Source organism: Gracilinanus agilis, chromosome 5 (genome assembly GCF_016433145.1).
Source record: "Gracilinanus agilis isolate LMUSP501 chromosome 5, AgileGrace, whole genome shotgun sequence".
In the NCBI taxonomy this organism is placed as follows: Eukaryota; Metazoa; Chordata; class Mammalia; order Didelphimorphia; family Didelphidae; genus Gracilinanus; species Gracilinanus agilis.
In genome coordinates this window covers 50,102,798-50,123,942 of record NC_058134.1, presented here as the reverse complement: position 1 = coordinate 50,123,942, position 21,145 = coordinate 50,102,798, and the positions used below count along the sequence as shown (strand labels likewise).

At 38.0% G+C, this 21,145-nt stretch overlaps 1 protein-coding gene across 1 annotated transcript in view; it reads right to left on the bottom strand.

Moving 5' to 3' along the window:
* The window catches only part of LOC123248492 (krev interaction trapped protein 1), an 89,383-nt gene that overhangs the window by 9,194 nt on the left and 59,044 nt on the right, over window positions 1–21,145 (bottom strand). Inside the window, exons 6-7 of the mRNA XM_044677282.1 lie at window positions 8,678–8,876; window positions 768–929 (exon numbers count right to left, since the gene is read on the bottom strand). Of these exons, the coding sequence (XP_044533217.1) occupies window positions 768–929; window positions 8,678–8,876 (361 nt within the window). The remainder of the gene's footprint in view (window positions 1–767; window positions 930–8,677; window positions 8,877–21,145) is intronic.

The following is a 21,145-nucleotide window of genomic DNA, read 5'->3' as shown; positions in this document are numbered from 1 at the left end:
AAGAGGAGAGGAGAGGAGAGGAGAGGAGAGGAGAGGAGAGGAGAGGAGAGGAGAGAAGAGGAGAGGAGAGGGGAGGGGAGGAGAGGAGAGGGAAGGAGACTGGAAATTACAAATAAAAAATGAAATAGTCCCTGCCCTCAAGGAGTTTATATTCTGCTGGAATGAATACGTATATATGTTCACAGATAAGTATGCACAAGATACATACAAATCAATACATAATATTGGGAGAAAGGGAGATTTTCTAACAAATAAGAAAACCAGGAATGATCTCTCAAAAGAGCTGGTACATGTCTAACAATAGCTACCTTTGTTATTTACAAATACTATATTCATTCATTTATTTAATGAATAAGTATTGAATAAGTGCAACTTGATAATGGATCAGGCACTGGGGATACAAAAAGAAATAGTCCAAAAGCAGTCAATGGATAGAGAGCCAGGCCTGGAGATGAGAGGTCCTGGGTTCAAATCTGCCCTCAGACCTATCTCTAGCTGTGTGATACTGGGCAAGACATGTAACCCCAACTGCCCAGCCCTTGTCACTCTTCTGCCTTGTAACCGGTACTTAGAATTCTGATTCTAAGATAGAAGGTAAGGATTTTTTAAAAATAAAAATAATTTTTAAAAAATAGTCCTCACCCTCAAGTAGTTTACAGTGCACTGTGGTGGAAGGGTTGGGGGAGCATTATATACACAGATAAAATAAGGATACTATAAATACAAAGCCATTTGATTATCTTACAAAGTACTCCTGTATCACCTACCATCTCGGTCATCAGCTTTCTCTAGATAATGTCCAATAACATTTAAATCTTTCCCTTTACAGACTTCAGGCGGAGGTCTAATCAAAGGATTCCCATCAAAATTTATATCCTTCAGTGAAGGGAGACTACTGAGATTAGTAGGCAACGTTGTCAGACGGTTTTCTGGTGGGAAAACATTAGTTAGTCAAATTGTACCTGCAGTAAAAGAAACTTATGGAGACATTCAGTGAATAGTTATTAAGTCCAAAGCTTAAAAAATCTAGCCCCTGTGGTCACATCACCAGCCCCTTTACAACTTATTGGCCTTTTTTCATTTCTAACCTGTGTCAGCTGCCAAGAGGGCAAAGGAAAGCTCTACCTAAGGAAAGCCATATTTCTACGGTTCCCTTTTTTTTGGAAAAAGATGCATTTATTAAGTACCTACTATATACAAGGTACTACACTAACTGCAGGGAATACATAAAAGAAGCCATCTCTGCTCTCAAAGAGTTTTATATTCTCCTGAAGTGTGCAAACAGATGGAGAGATAAGTGTATTACAGGGTCAGGGGTGATGAGGGCAAAGGAGAGGAGTAGAGTACATTAGAAATATTTGAGGAGGGAGATTTGATCTGTGCCTTGAAGGAAGGAAGGCACCTGCAAAGTGGAGATGAGGAGAGATAATAATAAAAACAACAGCTAAAAAGACATATAGCGCTTTAGGGCAGTTAGGTAATATAGTGGATTAGAATCAGGAAGACATCTTCCTGAGTTTAAATCTAGCTTTAGATACTGTGTGGCCCTAGGCAAGTCATTCAACTAGGTTTGCCACCATTTCCTCATCTATAAAAAAAAGCTGGAGAAGGTAATGCCTTCTAAAACAGCAAATAGAGTCAGGAAAAGTCAGACTTGACTGAAACAATTGAGCAACAACATTAAGGTTTTAAAGTTCTTTAATATACACATTATTCTCATCTGATCCTCACATCAATCTTTCAAGGGAGGGATTTTTATTAACCCCAGATAATGGCTACATGCCCCTTCCTTCAAGAGATTTGGAAAAGTTGAAATGATGTGTCCTAGGGCATACAAGTAGGAAATGGCTGAGACACAATTTAAGCCAGATCCTCTGAGAAGTTGTGAAGTCTTAAAAGATTGGGTGGCCAGACTCTGTAGAGTGAGATTATAAAATCAAGAGAGAATAACTGTATACCCCGAGTACATGGGTCATTGCTATGTTTGGTTGCTTAATGAATACTTCATGGAATCACACATTTTTAGATAAAGAAGCCTCTAACAGCCCATTAATCCAACTCACCTGTGAAAGGCATCGCCAACATCACCCAGTCTCTGCTTGAATGCTTCCAGGTCGAGGACCCCTCCCTCTTTCTGGATGCAACCTATTCCACTTTTTAATAGCTCCAATTGTTATAATTTTTTTCCTGACATTCACTAACTTTGCCCTTCTGCAACTTTCACTCACTGCTCCTGGTTCTGCTCAAGGGAGCCAAAGATGACAAAGGTAATCTTTGGTTCATATCTGAGCCCTTAAAGTCTTCTCTGGACTAAATATCTCCATTCCATCAAATGATTTTTATATGAGAAGGGCCCAAGGTACACACAGTGGCCATTCTAGTTGCCTTCTGGACATTCTACATTCTATTGCATTCTGAGCATTCATTACTAAATGATGACACTCAGAATTTAACACAATATTCCAGAAGACTGAGTAGAGAAACACTATAAGGCTTGCCTCCTTATAAGTGTATTATCACTTGTGCACTCTGTAATTGGTATCATTACACACTGATAATTCATATGGAAATTGTAATCTCCTTAAGACTCTCTTTTTTTTCAGACAGACAGACAAACTTGGCCTCCCCCAATTTGTTCTTGTGAAGTTGATTTTTTGAGCCCAACCTAAGACTTTACATTGATTCTACTGAATTTCCTTTTATAAAACTCAGTCCCGTGTTCTAATCTGGCAAGATCATTTTTTTCTGGGTTATACATGTATGATCACACAAAACATTTCTATATTGTTCCCTGTCGTAAGAGAATACTCATAAAGCCAAAACTCCAAATAAACTGAAAGTGAAAAATTGATCTGTGTTCTCACTCCAACTGTTAGCATTCTTTGTCCTAAGTCCCTTAAAATTGTCCTGGATCACTGTATTGCTAAGAGTAGCTAAATCTATCACAGTTGATAATTCCATAATATTGCTGTTACTGTGTACACTGTTTTCCTGGTTTTGCTTAATTCAGTCTGCATCAGTTCACGTAGATCTTTCCAGCTCTTTCTGAAATCATCCTGTTCATCACTTCTTATAGTACAATGGCATTCCATCACCATCATATGCCACAGTTTGCTCAGTCATTCCCTCACTGCTGGATATCCCCTCAGTTTCCAATTCTCTGCCACTGCAAAAAGGGCTGCTATGAGTGTTTTTGCACAAGTGGGTCCTTTCCCCTTTGGCAAGGTCATTTTGTATCCCCACTACTCTTGTCATCCCTCCCAGCTTTGTATCATCTGCAAACTAGATGAGTATACCATCTGTACTTCTGTCCAAGTGATGATAAAAAGGTTACAACAGCAGCATAGGGACAAACACTGATTCCTGGATATATTACAAGTCAAAATGGAACCACCGATGACTAATTCTTTGAATCTAGCCATTCAACCAGTTCAGAATCCATGCCTGGCTCCCACCGCTCCTCTTTCCCACAAGCTCAGCATGCAATGCTTTGTCACACATTTGGCTCAAATACAGGGAGATTGTGTCTCCTAATAAACAAGTTTGGTAACATTCTCTCAAAGAAGGAATCAGGTTAGTCTGGCATGGGTAGGAAGAGACTTGGGCTGGCTTTTTATCATCCCTGCTCCCTTCCCTAGATGTTTACTAATTATCACTAAATAATTGGGGCAGCTAGCTGGTATAGTGGGTAGAACACCAGGCTTAGAACCAGGAAGACCTTGAGTTCATATCTGCACTCTGATACTGACTAGCTGTGTGATCATGGCAAGCCAACTGAATCTGTTTGCCTCAGGTTCCTCTTCTATAAAATGGATGTTAATAATAGCACCTTCTTCCCAGGATTGTTGTGAGAATCAAATGAGATATAATAATTTTAAAGCATTTAGTACATAAAGCATTTAGTACAAGGTCTGATACCTGGTAAGTGCCATATAAATGTTCAAATAAAAAACCCAAACCAAAAAGAGTTGACTGATCTATTCTAGAATTTGTCCAGGAATCAGTCAAATTCCTTTACTGACAGTTTACAGACTCTAATCTTTCCTTTTTAGAAAATTAGAACATTTGCCCTTCTCTTGGCATCTACTTTGAGTTAGACAGTATGCCAAGCACAGGGAAAAAAAGAAGTAAACACTATTTTCTCCCTTCAAGAAGTTTACATCCTACTCAGGAAATTGAGTCATTCCCAAAGCTCACAGAAAAATCACTTTTGTGCTTGAAGATGTGAGCTGCAACGATTCAATAATCACTTATTAAAAGCTACTGGACGCAGCTTAAGGAAGTCTTGCAACCATGCAGCCTGGGAACATTATAAAATCAGGCTGAAGAACTTTGAAATCCCCTTATCACACCATCTGCTGTTAATGGCTTTTCACTTCTTTCTTTGTAATCCTTTACACAACCCTGCTCTTATCTGCACTGTGAAGCCCAAGCCCTTGATCCCTCACTTCTTTTCCAAGCTATCTCCCCTGTAACAGCCATTCTCTCTTCTCCTCATCTTGATTCCTAGGTGAACCAATTCAACTCTACATTGTTTTTCTCCCTTTCAGTCTTTAAGTCTCCTGATTATTCCTGGCCAAGCCTCAGTCTTGAATCACTCCCACCATTTGTCACCTTTACTCCTATTACACACACACACACACACAGACACACACACAGACACAGACACACACACACACACACACACAGCTGAATAAAGTTGGAGAAAATTACACAACTATTCTGATTAGGTCCACTATAAATTTGTTACATGACCTTAACTGGGTCCTCACTACTTCTTGACTAACCTATCCTGCCTTCTTTATCAGTTCACTCTCCTGCTTTCTACAATAGCTATTCCAAACCTCCTCACCTCCTGCCTTGATGAATGCAGTAGCCACTGCCTCCCTCAAGTGTCTCCCCACTCCAGTCTGTCCTCCATGTGGCCACTTCAGTGATTCTGAAAGCTCAGGTCTGGTCATATCCCCCTCCACTCCCATCCTCTGACTCAATAAACTCCAGTGGCTCCCTGTTGCCTCCAGAATCAAATACAAAATGTTCTGTTTGACATTCCAAGTCTTTCATAACACCCCTCCAACAATTCTAGTCTTCTCGCACCTAACTCCCTGTTCACATACTCTTCGAATCAGTGACACTGGTCCCTCTATTTATATAAACAAGACACTCCATCTCTAGGCTCTGGGCATTTTCATTGTCTCCAATGTCTGGAATATTCTCCCTCTTCTTCTCTAACTACTGACTTCTCTGATTTCCTTTAAGTCCCAACTAAAATCTCACCTACAGAAAACCTTTCCCCAGCCCCTCTTAATTCCAGTGCCTTTCCTCTATTAATTATTTCTCATTTATCCTGATTATAGGTTGCTTTATATATATATGCATATATATATGTATATATTTCTTTGCTTGCTGTCTCATCCATTAGATCATAAGCTCCTTGAAGGCAGAGACTGTTAACTGATTAATTGATCATGTAATCCAACCTCAACTAGGACCCCACTGCAGAAGGACCTTTACTCCTCTTGAATTGAATCTTTATCTCACCCCCAACAGAAGTATTCAGACTTTCCTTTTTTTTTATCCCAAGCCTTCAGCCCTTCTCTCCTTCCCCTTCTCTCAGTTGAGAGCCTTGCCTCTTTACTGAGGCCAGTTGATGTGAGCCGATTCTTCTCTCTTCTCTTTTCTTCATCTCAAAATCTCTTGACCTCACCTCCCATTCTCTCCTCCTTTCCCCTAGTATCTGACAAGTAGAAGGCTCTTCTTGTCATGGACATGTGATCCCATTCCCACCTATCCATTGCAACAGGTTGTGCATCTTCAATCATCCCCTCTGGAACCTTCTATATCTTGCTTTCTCTGGTGCCTTCCCTATTGCCTTCAAGCACACTCAAAGTCTCTCTTATTAACAACAAACAACAACAATTTTCTCAACTAAACTCTAAAATTGCCTACACAGTACTTAGACTTACTGTCTTCTCATTCTCTTTTTATTCACTTCTTAACCCTTTAAAAATGGCTCCAGACTTCATCCCTCAATGGTTACTACTCCTACAGTTTCCAATTGCCAAATCTGATGGTCAAAATCTCAGTTTTTATTCTTGATCTATCTTCTTCTTTGGATACTCTTGATCACTCTCTCTTTCTTGATGCTTTCTTTTGTCTAGGTTTCCAAAATACTACTACTCTCTCCTGATTCTATTTCTACATAGCAGAGCATTCTTCCTCCATCTCCTTTGCTAGCCCGTAATCTATACCAGGTCATCTAAATGGATGCTCATGTCTCTGTCCTAGGCCCTTCTCCTCCCCCAACACACTCTCTTGGTAACCTCTTCAGCTTCAATAGGTTTATTTGTGATCTCTACATTTTTTTTTGCAGAAGGCCTTGCACAGATTATCTATGAGTTTATGTCTGTCTATTTATCTATCTGTCAGATATCTAAAGTTCCAGGTTTCTCCCTTGAGTTTCAGATCTGTATCACCATTTCAAATTGGATGTCCCAGAAACATCTCAAAACCTCCCCTCCCAGCAAAAATCCTCTTTTCCCAAATTTCCTTATTCCTGTCAAAGATACCACCATTCTTCCAGTCTCTCAGTTTGATGTGTCAACAATAAGCAAAGTCAACAAGCACTTATTAAGAGCTTATAGTACAGATACTGTTCTCAATGCCTCACTCTCCTATAACCCTCACAGACCAAATCTTGCTCTTTCTTCCTTGCATCCAGCCTTCTCACTACTCAGACAGTCACCTTTTAGTTCAGGTCTCTATCACTTCTCATCTAGGTTATTAGAACTACCTCCTAACTTGTCTTCCTGCTTTAAGGGTCTGCCTACATGTGGCCATCCTACACACTCCTCCCCAAATAATGTTCCTTAAACATAAAGAACCTTCTCAAATGTGATGTGGTTCAATGGGAATCATTTTGCTGAATCTGTTATGTTGTAAAATGATTTTCTCTTTAAAAAACATTTTGGTGTTTCATGCTTTTTCTGATATTTCAATTAATAATAGCATTGTATACTTCCATTTATAATGTCTTTAACGTGCATTGCTGCTTACTCTTTTTTCAAGGGGATGCTTGGATGAATGTGAGATGGGGCGGCTAAATAGGGGATGGAAGGCATAGGATAGCTGTCAATTAAAGAGTAAATGTTTAGATCTTGGGGTAGGCAAAAGAAAGCAAAAAGGGAAATAAACATCACATATATGTGTGCATGCCTGTATGTGTAACGTACATACATAAAATTAATGTAAACGTATATAAGTATATATCCAGCAAACATCTACACATGTACATATTTGCACACATGTGTAAAGGCACACCTTAACTTGTTTAATCATGCTTCGCTTTATTGTGCTTCACAGAAATTACATTTTTTACAAATTGAAAAGTCTGGCATTAGACTTCCATCAAGCAAGTCTGGCAGTGCCATTTTCCCAACAACATGTGCTCACATCCTGTTTCTGTGTCACATTTTGGCAATTCTTGCCATATTTCAAACATTTTCTTTATATCGATTATGATGATCTGTGATAACTGAACCTTTGATGTTACGATTGTAATTGTTTTGGGGCACTATGAACTGCACCCATAGAAGATGGCAAACAATTAATAAACGTTGTATGTTCTGACTGATCTACCAACTGGCAGTTCTCTGCCTCTCCTGCTCTTCGGGCTTCCCTATTCCCTGAGATAAAACAGTATTGAAATGAATCCAATTAATAATCCTACAATGGCCTCTAAGAGTATGCAAGTGAATGGCAGAGTCAATAGATGTGACTTCATTGTTGTCTTATTTTAAGAAATTGCCACAAGCCACTCCGATACCTCACAACTATCACCCTGATTGGTCAGTAGCCATTAACACTGGCGGGGCAAGACCTGCCCCAGAAAAAACATTAAGACTCACTGAAAGCTCAGATGATGCTTAGCATTTTAAAGCAATAAAGTATTTTTAGATTAAAGTTTGTACATTTTTTAGACATAAAACCAATGCACACCTAACATACTATAGAGTAGAAACCTAATTATTATATGTACTGGGAAACCAAAAAATGTATGTGACTTGCTTTATTGCAATATTTGTTTTATTGTGGTGGTCTAGAATCAAATCCAGCATATCTCTGAGGTCTGCCTATATGTCATACACATCTAGTTTCTCCAGTTCCATATGCAAAAGATCACTCTTTTTACATATAAAAATATACATATACATCCCTGCATATATTCATTCAGCTTCTCCAGCTAAGGTACATACATATTTCCAGGCCAGAAACTAGGTCATCTTTGTTTGTATCCCTTAACCACATGTCCACTGATTCCACATTTTTCTTAAGAATTTAGAGCTTAAAGAGTTCTTAGTGGTTATCTAGTACCATCTTATTTTACATCTGAAGAAACTAGGCCTAGAATGATAAAGGCCTGTTAGAGTTCACACAGGCAGTTAAAGAACCCAAACCAAGGATGCAACCCTGGTCCTCTGACTCAAAGCCCAAAGTTCTTGCCATCTTGAGACATTCTTTAACACAGTATGGGTGCCCCGCTGATTTGACATTTGTATTTCTCTTCCTTCACGTGCCCTTGCTCTTGTCTACTCTGGTAGATGCTTCCAAAAGAAGAACATACCTACCATACTTAACCTTTATCATTTTCCCAAGGACATAAAGAGTCAATACTCACCACTCATGTTCAGCTGTTGGAGCTTGTTTAAAGATCCAAAAGATGGCGGAAGAGTATGTATCAGGTTGTTATTGGCATCGAAAATGACCAACTTTTTTAATTCTCCTATTTTCTTTGGAATTTCTTTTATATTGTTATATGAAATATCAAGGACTTTGAGATGAATCAAATTAGTCAGGTCGTCTGGAACTTGGTTTAACTGTAACAAAAGTTCAATAAATAGTTACACCTTAAAAGTCATTCTTGCTATTATTTCCCCCCAAAATGGTAAGAGAGTAGCAAAAGGATTTTTTTCAGGAGCAATTATGGTGGGCAAATGGACTCAAACTATTATAAGTCAATCTATTATAAGAATTTCATATCAAACACAGTAGCGGTAATAAAACAGTAGAGAAAGAGGAAAGAAATTTCTATATAATGGGATATTTGGATATCTGTATGGAAAATAATTGGCTTTGATCCATTCCTCAGCCCATATAAAATCTGCAGTAATTTCTGGATGATCAAAAAAGCTAATATAAACAAAGTTAACAAAACATAGAAAATAGGAAAGAAATTATAATACATATACTAGTTCTGGATGGCAGTGATTTTCTTTGAGTGTTAAATCAAAAGTGATGGATTTAATCAGACACAAGATGGATGTATTCAAATATGAAAGCAAAAAATAAATTTGTTACTCAACAAAATGTGATGTACTAAGTATCAAAATGAAAGCAACAAAATGGAGAAAATATAGGAAGACCTAAAAGCTTTAGGAAACACCCTGTATATGGGATGGATATAACTGGCAAAAGCTATAAATAAAAATATTTTAGGGAGTTATATAAGTAAATAATATCAGTGCTGATTTTCAGTGGGATAAGTGGTCTAAACAGATAGTTTGTGTAAGTCTACCAAAAATGTATGTCCTTAACCAAGCAGTGAAAAATATAAATTAAAGAAATTTTAAGATATCATTATGTCGGGGGCAGCTGGGTAGCTCAGTGGAGTGAGAGTCAGGCCTAGAGACAGGAGGTCCTAGGTTCAAACCCGGCCTCAGCCACTTCCCAGCTGTGTGACCCTGGGCAAGTCACTTGACCCCCATTGCCCACCCTTACCACTCTTCCACCTATGAGACAATACACCGAAAAGTACAAGGGTTTAAAAAAAAAAAAAAAGATATCATTATGTTACCTATGAAACTAACAACCATAAATTAAAATGTCTAAAAATTATATTGTGGGGATATAGAGAAGCAAGTGCATTTTTATACTGTTAGGAAACTATATGTTTTCATTAAAGGAAAGGAAGCTTATTTCAACCTATAAGTTAAGAAATTTGAGTTCAATCCTATGCAAATTCTTAAGAAACATTGTGGCATAGAGTTATATGTGTTGAACTTACATATGGTCAGAAGAGATCAGAGTTTAAATGATCCCTTCCACCCTTGCCCCCTTATATGTATATATTTATTTATTTATTTATTGCGCTCTGGTATTTAATTTCTCTGAGCCTCATTTTCTTCATCTTAAAAATGGAGTTAAAATAACATGTGTAGCAGCTACGTCACAATGCATTTGTGAGGAACTGATGAGAAAATGTATAAAGTTGTAAATAAATATCAGTAAAAATTATTAGAACAAATTATTAAAAGGATGGTATTAAGGACAGGGTGATTACTAAAAGCCCACATGGATTCATTAAAAATAAGTCATGACAAATTAACCTCTTTTTTAAAAAATAGAACTAGTAAACTATTACAGGAATGCTGGGTAGATTATAATTATAATAATGATGGTGTGATGATAGCTGATAGATTTTATATATCATTTTAAAGTTTAGAATGTACTTTTTAAAAATTTGAGCTTCATGACAGCTACCCTGTGTGGCAGGAATGACAACTATTAATACCGCTCTCATTTTATAGATGAAGAAATTGGGATTTTAGCAAGGCATCTTGATACTTTATAATATCCTTCAGGACAAGATGAAAAGATGAATACTGAATGATAATACAGATAGGTTCAGAACTAATTAATTTGGGGTGGGAGAGATATTCTTGATTACTGAATCAAAAGAAGTTGATCTAATCAGACATAAGATGGATGTGTTCAAATATGAAAACAAAAAAAATTACCAAACAAGTGTAATATATTAAATATCAGAAGGAAAGCAACAACATGGAGAAATACTGGGTTTTACTTAATGAACATTTTATTACTGAATAATTATATTATATTATAATCATTTGTTATTCTAACAATATTAAATAACAGATCAAAGTCAATATGAAGGCAAGTCTTCGGTTTGGGGCAACATAACTCTGTTTGGCCCAGTGCTGTTCCTTTCAATGATTTGAAAGATGGCAGAGTTGATAGGCTTACTAAGTATTCTATAAAGACACATAGCTAGCTGAGATGGTTAAATAAAATATTAGAAGACAGAATTAGGATCCCAAAAGATCGTTGATAGACTGGAATGGTAGACTGATTTAACAAGATGAAATAAAAATAGCAATAAGTAAAAAGTAAGGCTTACTCCTGGCATTAAAATAAATCCATTCCATGCATACACCGGAGTGAGGAGATTTAGCAAAAAAAAAAAAATGGCTCAAATAGAAAATAATTAGGGGTCTCATAGCAGGTTCAACAGACTCATCATGTGATATAGTAAACAAAAAAGTTATGTGGCTTTTGGGTGCAAGAAAAGAAGTCTACTACCATAAGAGAAAGAGGCAGAGACTGAGAGACACCCTCTAATATCTGAATAATTGTTATGTGGAAAGATTAGACTTCTTTTGTTTGGAAACTTACAGGAAGGTAAATTTATTTGGGGAAACTTTCTAATAACCAGCCGTACAAAAATGGAAAGGACTGCCTCAAGATTTAGAGAGTGAGGGTCCTATCCCTGGAGGCATTCAAAAAGAGGTTCCTTGGCAAGGATGCTCTAGAAGGTGTTATGGGCTGTACTCTAGGACTTCTAAAGTGCCTTCCAATCGGAAGATTCTATGGTTATGTGATTTTAGAGAGTATTTTCACAAATAACTTTTTTTTTTCTTAAACCCTTACCTTCTGTTTTAGAATCAATACTGTGTATTGGTTTCAAGGCAGAAAAGCAGTAAGGGATAGGCAATGAGGGTTAAGTGACTTGCTCAGGGTCACCCAGTTAGAAAGTGTCTAAGGCCATATTTGAACCTACAACCTCCCATCCCATCTCTAAGCCTGGCTCTCAATCCACTGAGCTACCCAGCTGCCCCCACAAATGACTTTTTAATGTTTATGTAAAAGAGAACTGTGAGGGATAAGGTATTTTAGCTACTGGCGCCAGCTGTTAGTTAAGCTATTCCCCCACCCCCCCATAAAACTCCCTTATTAAAAGCTACATTTTGAACCTTTAAGTGGAATAGCAAGTGGGTTTAGTTAAAGAAGTAAAATATTTAGAGCTTCCTACTGAAAAGATAAGCTCAAATACTTTTTCTCTTGAGGAGGGAGAAAAAAATAATTCTCTTCTTACCTTCCATCCATTCTTTTGGCATAATTTCAACTCTGTCAGGCTGGAAAGCTGACACAATTCATTTGGAAAACTCTCAAATCTGTTGCTTGAGATGTCCAACTTTTGGATCACTTGTAGATTACTGATTTCAGAAGGGACAAACTGTATTTGATTTTCAGAAAGATCGAGTATCTGTAGGTTTTCTAAAGTGCACAGTTCTTGGGGGAAAATTTCAAATTTATTGTCACTTAAAAGAAGCACCTGGAGAGATGTCATATTGGAGACAGATGGTGGAATGTGATGTATTTTGTTCTTACTAAGATCTAAGAAAGTAAGGTTTTTAAGTTTACATATGTGGTGGGAAAAGTAGGAGAAATCATTTTGATTTAATTCTAAGTGAATCAATTGCTTACTGTATGAAAGGTCAACAGGTATTTCTGAAAGCTCATTTCCATTAAGGTTCAAATATTCAAGAAAACTCAGAGCACAAAGGCCTATTGGGAAAGAACATATTTTATTAAAGCTCAAGTCCACTTTCTTCATCTGCACGCAGTTTTTGAGTTCAACTGGAACTTCTTTGATCATGTTTCCAGAAAATTCTAACACCCTGAGATATTTCAAATGAGAGATGTCTTCATTTAGAACTGCCATTTTATTTCGGTTGATATGGAGTTCTCTCAGGCTTTTAAGATTGTAAATGTTGTTGGGAATTATTTCTAAGTCATTGTCATTAAGGCTAAGATATTCTAGATTATCACAGGAGTAAATTTCTTTAGTTAGATGTTTCAATAAATTGTTGTCAAGTAGGAGGGTTTTTAGGTCTTTGAAGTTCTCAATGTTATGAGAAAGACTGTCCAGTTTATTATGAACCAAATCGAGCTTTTTTAGTTTCACCAGTCGAAAGATTTGCACAGGTAAAAATGTCAGTTGATTGTAGTCTAGGAAAATTTCTTCCAAATTCTTAAGCTGTCTAATTTCTTTTGGCAAACTGCTTATGAGGTTTTTTGAGATTTTTAGCTTAACTAAATTTGAAAGGTAGCAAAGGATATTAGGAAATATTGAAAACTGATTTGAGCTGAGATTCAGAATCTTTAAATTCTTCATGTTGGCCGTTGTTTGTGGCAGGACTTTTAGGTAATTTCCAGACAAGCTTAAAAGTTCCAACAGTTTAAGACTTCCTAGTATAGAAGGAAATTCCAAAAAATTATTATAATCCAAGAAAAGTTGCCTCAACTTGAGAAGCTGTGATATTTCTGCTGGGAGGGAGGCCAGTTGGTTGTTACTGACACTTAACACACTTAGATTACAGAGCACATTAATTTCAGGTGGTAGTGCTATTAATTCATTTTCTTTCATGGACAACAATTCAAGACCCACCATATCTGGCTCTACTTCAAATGTTTTGATTTTGTTTTTATCTAAATAGAGATATCTTACATCCTGAGTTTTAAAAAGGCTTTGGGGAAAATCCTGCAAATTCTTAGAAATCATCTTAACTTGGAATTCTTCATTGCCAGTGTAACTCTCATATCGTAAGATTCTTTTATTAGAGTCTATAGAAGTTTGTGGAGTAAGCTCCATTATTGCTTCTTCTTCATACTCCTCTTCCTCTTCCTCCTCCTCTCCCTCATCTTCTTCATCCTCACCCTCAACTTCCTCCTCCTCTCCCTCATATTCTTCATCCTCGCCCTCATATTCTTCATCCTCACCATAGTCATCAAACCAGTCATACCATGCTGCCTCCTGTGGTGGGTAGGCAGTCATTCCTCCTGATTCATCATATGTAAATTCCTCGCCTGTTGCTGCTGGCATATAGCCAGGGTAGTCATAGTTAGCCTCTCCTCTAAACTCACTAAAGGTATCTTCTTCTTCACTTGAAAAAGAAAGCCTACGAACTACATTCTCAAGTGGATTTTGATGTGGTGTGATGTATTGGTCAATATAATTTGGAGGGATCACACTACTTCTGGCTCCTAGATTACTAGTACTTCTGATACTTTCTTCAACAGATAAATATGCTGTTTCTGGATTTTCTTGGTTTTCAGGTGGGACATTTGAATAGGACATCTTTTAATCCTTTCTAATTGTTCCTTGTGATTTCTTTATTTCTTCAGCAGCATCCTTTCTCCAAACCTGCTATTTGTGAGGGGATTTTCTGCCAATGCAAGATGGTAATTTGATTTAAATGAGCATTTTTTACCTCTTTCTTCTTTAGCATAAGTTAAAAGAGTTGAAATTATATGACAAGAGGGGAATATGTGGTGAACATGTCAAGATTATGAACAAAGTTTATTCTCTCAATTTGACTATCAGTAAGATTCATTCATCTTTGATGAATTCAGAGAATACTCTTCAGTGGAATCTTAGATGAATATTTCAAAGAATGTTAAATCTATCTTTTTAAAAAGTTGCATTTTTATAGTCTATGTTGCCTACATACCTATGACAGTTCATCTATTCTTTCTGTAGTGACAGGCTAATCTATCTGAATTCAATTCCTCATGTAAAGTGGAGATTATTTGACATCTAAGAGATCTTCTAGCTCTGAACTGTATAATTATACACACACACACACACACACACACACACATATAAAAACCTCACACATTTACACCTATCCATTCATACCTAAAGGGAATTAAATTGGAGAGGCATGTGGAATAATAGATAAAGAATTGGCCTTAGTATCAGGAAAACATGGTTTTAAAGTTGTGCTTGGGATCTACACTGGCATGGGACTCTGGGTAAGCGACTTAATTTCTCAGTGTCTCCAGATAACTCTTAAGAACAAAAATGGTAATGTAGGTGCTAACGTGCAGGATGCTCCTGGTAATGGGAGAGCTCTCTAGGTCAATGAAATTGCCAGTTTGATCCAAAGACATATATCCATGCACACATGCTGGTCATGCAGTGAGAATGAGGGATGACGAGTGGACAGTAAGAGGGCTCCACTAGTGAGAAAAACCTGTGCTATGAACCCTGGTGGCAAACTCAAAGGAGGACATTTATGAGGAAGAGCCCCACAGGATGTGCAGGCATCGATGGATTTGATATTCAGGGTAGAATCACAGATCTGGTTATTATGTTAGCCTACAGTTATAAAAGAAGGAGGCCATTCCCCTATGACAATAATATTACTATCCCAAAACTTCAACAAGTCATAATATTTCCCCCTTCTCTGGACCATACACAGTAGGGTCTTTATTATATTATTATAATATGTATTATAAAATAAAATTTTATTATCTACTTGTCGTTCATTATCTTGGTCAATAGTCAATAAACATTTATTAAGAACCTACAATGTGGTAGGCACTGTGCTAAGCATTAAGGATGCAAATATAAATAAAAACAGACAGTTCCTGCCCTCAAGGAGCTTACAATCTAATTTTTATTATTAATTCTATATGTGTTCATCAAAGACATGTATAACTTAAAAAAAAAGCCTATGCTGGTCATGTAACAAAATATGGGAGATGGGTGGCCAATAGCCTTCAAAAAGACATGCTGAGGAGAGAATCTGAATGATTATATTTATTTGCCTTGATCCCAAAAGGCTATAAAACTAGGATCCATGGGGGGAAAGTACAAAGAGGCCAATTTAAGCTTAATAAGTCAGGAAAGACTTCTTTACTATTAGACCTATAGAAAGGGGGAAAGGATCTCCAGAGAGAGTGGTAAAGGATTCGAGAGTGGCAGAATGAAGTGTGTGAGTGGGTGTGTGTACATAGACACAGTAGACACACATATTATACATGCATATATGTCTATGTATATAAATATATACATACATTTTTTGTTAATGTAGAAATGTGTTTTCCTTGACTACTCATATTTGTAATGGGTTTTGTTTTTCTTTATTTCTCAGTAGGTTGGGAGAGATGAGAGTGGAAGGGAGAGAATTCAAAACTGAAAATTAAACTGATTTTTTAAAAAAGTTGGGGGCAGCTGAGTAGCTCAGTGGATTGAGAGTCATGCCTAGAGACAAGAGGTCCTAGGTTCAAATCCGGCCTTAAATGCTTCCCAGCTGTGTGACCCTGGGCAAGTCACTTGACCCCCATTGCCCACCCTTACCACTCTTCCACCTAGGAGCCAATACACAGAAGTTAAGGGTTTAAAAAAAAATAAAAGCCTATTAAATTGAACTGAAAGGGTAGTAAACCATTTTTTAAAAAAGTGAAATGGGGTGTCTTAGAAGGCAGTGGGTTTCCCCCTCACTAGACGTCTTCATGTAGAAATGAAGGTGTTGTATCACAAGGGCTCTTTCTAGTTAGATGTGAGTCAGAGGACCACTGAGGTCCCTTTCATCTCTGAAAGTCCAAGGATTCTTTGTTGCTTTCATCCTCAGTAGAGGATGCATGAAAAGATACAGATGACAGTTGCTCAGGGTGAGACAGCGTGGAATAGTTCCTATGTCCACCTTTGGGGAGAACACTAAGGCTACTGGCACCAAGGGACCAGGGATGTATGGAAGAAATAATTGTACATATCCCTATTTGAGGCTCTGAGAGGGCAGTCTGTCTTCTCTTAATATTTATTCTCCACCAGAACTTAGCACAGTGCTCTTTGTACATAGTAGGGGCTTATTTATTATTATTATTCAAACATGTATTATGTCTGAAAGGGAAATGGACCATCTTGGGAGAGGGGGTTACCCCTCACTAGAAGGTTAGATGATCACTTGCTGGGGAAAGTTGTAGAGGGGAACCCTGGTCAGATATGAGTTAGACAAGATGGTCTCTACGACTTTTTTCAATTCTGGGATTCTGGGATTCCTCTCCTTCATTTGAATAGAGGAGCGATTAGGTCAGTTAGGATCATGAAAAGGACTTGTTCTTTCTCTTCAATCAGAGAATCTATAATTGGAAGTGATGAGAAATGAGATGACTGAAACAGAAGAGGAATGTAGGAAGACATGCCTTGAAGGTACAATCAGGAGGTCCATCTATGGCATGATGGATGAAAGAGAGCCTGGCCACTTTATAAGTAAATATAACCGAAAACATAGTAGGGAAGACACAAGAAGTTGTAAATAGGGAAATTAGCCTGGGGAACTGTTACTGTTCAGCATAAAATGATGTCCTGGTCCTGTTCAGAAGCAACTGTCACTCTGGACAGGAAGAATAAGGTCCAACAGATCCAAAGGAGGAGCTGGGCCCCAACAAGTCCCTCTCTATTCAAAGATCCACCAGTCCTTTCCTGATTCCTCTAATTATTGCCATTTCTTCCCTTGTGGAATAATTTTATATGCCCATATTCATCTGTGTATATCTATTTCCCAACTGGAAAAAGTAAGCTCCTTGAGAGCAGGGACTGTTCTATCCCTGCATGATGCTCTGCATATACTAGCAGGCTACTTACTTAATAAGCATTTTATCTATTGCCTTTGAATTTAATTGGCCTAGATAAAAGGAGAGCATTATTAAATAATTTTAAAAGTTTACAACTATACTTAACTGCAATTAACAATGAATTGAATATTATTCAAAACTAATTACAATAAAATATATATGTCAACATGAAAATTTTTAACAGCAACATACTTTAAATAAGATTGCTTTTATTACCTATACATGTATATCAACTAACATTTTTATTAAACACCAACAATGTACCAGGCACTTTCTAAAGCACCAAGTAAACAAAGAAAAGCAAGACCATTACCTATTCTCAAATAGTGCAGTCTCACTAAGGAGACTGCATGTAAACAATTCTGTATATATGAGGTATAAACAGGGTTTATTGGAGGTTTATTGGAGATGACAAACTGAGAGAAGAGCATTGAGGGGGATTGGGGAAAGCTTCTTGCTGGAGAAAGTATGGTTTTAGCTAGAACTTGAAGGAAGAAGCCATCAAAGCCTGGAGGCAGAGATGAGGAGGGGGAGAATTCCAGGAATGGAGAACGACCACATAAATGGAACAATATTTAATAAAAATAGAAAAGAAATCTGAAAGCTTTACTATACTACACATTCTTTTTCCAACAGAATATGTAATTGAACACTTACTTTCCATATATTCCATCTGAAATGTGACGAAAAAGACTAGAGAGAAGGGTTTTGTGATGGCTAAATTTCTGTAGTGGTCTAAAGCCTGCGCCAAGAATAAGAAAAAACTTCAGAGGTTTTCTAGATTAATCCTCTCATTTTGCAAATGAGGAAACTGAGGCCCAGGAATAGTAAGAGATCTTCTGAAGTAGGCATAACATGACCAACTGAGCCAGCATTCAGATCCAGGTCTTCTGACTTTACATTCCACATCCAGTAACCATGGTTCCATGGTTACATGTTCCATAATCAGAGACCATTCCCTCACCCCCAACCATCTAACTGAGAATGTGGTGAATTGACCACTACTCGTAAAAATGGAGAGGCAGGAGCTGCATGATGCTTCCTGGGTTCACTGACAGTTTTGTGTCTGACACATGCGAGCTCTGTGATATTGGGAAAATCATTTAACCCAAGGAGTCAAATTCAGTCCACCAGTTATAAAGCAGCCAAAACTCCTCTGTGGGGCCCAAACCAGATTACAAAGTAATTGGAAAACAGTTAACAAAATCAAGAAAAATAAATGTTAATAATTTGTGGGTTTCTGAGTCAATCCTTGGTCCATGTATTTCTACTTAAATTTGCCACCCCCTCTCAATGTGCTCTAACCAGCTGTCTAAGTAGACGGAGTTTCCTCACACTAAAAGTTAATTTCCTATACCAGTGAAATCACAGGTCTTCTGTCCCCATTCTGTTCATTCAGGGTTAGTAGTATCATCATGGATAGAGAAACAGTACCCCTCTTTTTAAAAAGTGAAGCAGTTTTCCGGGTTAAGATGGCGGCAGAGTAAGAAGCAGCTCTTAACCTCTCCTGACCGAAAAACACACAAAACTCCTCAAGGGGACATAAAAACAAGTCCAGACGAATGGAGGAACCCCACAACAGGGCACAGCGTGGAAGGTACGTGGAATCGAGGCATTTCCATGCTATAAAGGGGTGAAACAGCCCTCACGAAATCGCAGGCTGAGCAACCACTCCACCCCCACCCCCTCCACACACATCTATAGCTACGAAGCCAGCTAAAAAGAAATAGAGCAAGTTTGGGGCACCCATCGAGTCATTGGCAGCTCCGGGACCTGTTCCCGAGAGCAGCAAGACTTAGGACCCCATTAAGCAAAAAAACGCACGCGAAATCTGAGCGCGGGAGGCAGGACGCTGGGCACAGAGCGCAGGCACTGCGGAGGCGTGGGTGGAGGCAAACACAGCCAGGAACTAAAGCCTAAGTGGGGAACCAGTGTGGACGGGTATACGACTGTGGAAGCAGCACCCTGAGACTTGTAAAGAAACCTCCGGCAGAGGATCAAGCAAGGGGGCCCACCAGGGGGCTTGACCTTGGAAAAAACCAGAACTCAGACCTCAGGAGCCAATAGATTGCGGACAGACACTGAGTGCTAGGATAAATCTGAGAAGCTGCTGGGCTAATGATGGCTACTCAGTTGCAGGAAGTTCAGAAGAGAAAGAATAATAACAAGAAAAAGAAGTCTTTAACACTCCACAGCTTTTACACAGAGAAAATCCAGACAACCGAGCAAACAGAGGAGGAGAACAAACAAGCATCCAGACCCTCCTCAAATAAGGAAAACTCCTCACAAGCTATGGAAGAGTTCAAAACTGAGATCTTGAGGAAAATGGAAGAGATCTGGCAAGAAAATAACAGTTTAAAAGGTAGTATCTTGCAACTGGAAAGTGAGGCTCAGAAACCAAATGAACTGATAAGCAAATTGAACACCAGAAATGACCAGATTGAAAAGGAATACCAGAAGATTATGGCCGAAAACCGAAAGATTATAGCCGAAAATCAATCCCTAAAGGCTAGAATTGAGCAAGTAGAAACTAATGATCTCTCAAGACAACAAGAACAAATAAAACAAAGCCAAAAGACTGAAAAAAATAGAAGGAAACATGAAATATCTCAATGAGAGAGTGACAGACCAAGAAAACCGGTCTAGAAGGGACAATTTGAGAATAATTGGTCTTCCAGAAAAACCAGAAATTAATAGAAACCTGGACTCCATACTAACAGAAATAATTCAGCAAAATTGCCCTGAAGTCCTACAACAAGAGGGCAATATAGACATTGAAAGGATTCATAGAACACCTGCGGCATTCGATCAAGAAAGGAAAACATCAAGAAATATCATTGCAAAATTCAAGAGTTTCCAAGCAAAAGAAAAAATCTTACAAGAAGCCAGAAATAAACAATTCAAATATCAAGGAGCACCAATCAGGATCACACAGGATCTGGCAGCCTCAACGCTAAAAGACCGCAAGGCGTGGAATACAATATTCAGAAAGGCAAGAGAGCTGGGCCTGCAACCACGGATCAACTACCCATCAAAATTGACTATATATTTCCAGGGGAAAGTATGGGCATTCAACAAAATTGAAGAATTCCAGGTATTTGCACAGAAAAGACCAGGGCTAAATGGAAAGTTTGATATCGAACCACAAAAATCGAGAGAAACCTGAAAAGGTAAATAAGATACAGAGGGGAAAGAAAGAAAACTTATAATTTTTAAATTTGCCTTTTTAAGGGCCTCAGTGAGATCTAATTATCTGTATTCCTATCTAGAGAAATGTTATGTTTAATTCTCTGTAGTGAACTCTATTCACTATTATAATATTCACTATTATAGTAATCAGAAGAATAATTAACAGGGTGAGGGTGGAACACTAAATAATCTAAGATGGCATGGGGGATGGGAAAAAGGGGGAGAATAGCAGGGGTCACCAAGAGAAACTTGAGCGAATAAGAAAATAGAATATTCTATTACACACAAAGAGGGCATGGGAGAGAGAGGGGACAAATACTATTATAAGAAGGAGAGGAAGAGAGCATAAAGAGGTAATAATCAAACCTTACTCTCAGTGTAATCAACCCGGAGAGGGAAGAGTAGCTATACTATCCATTGGGAAATAAAACTCTTATCTTGCCCTTCTGAGGAA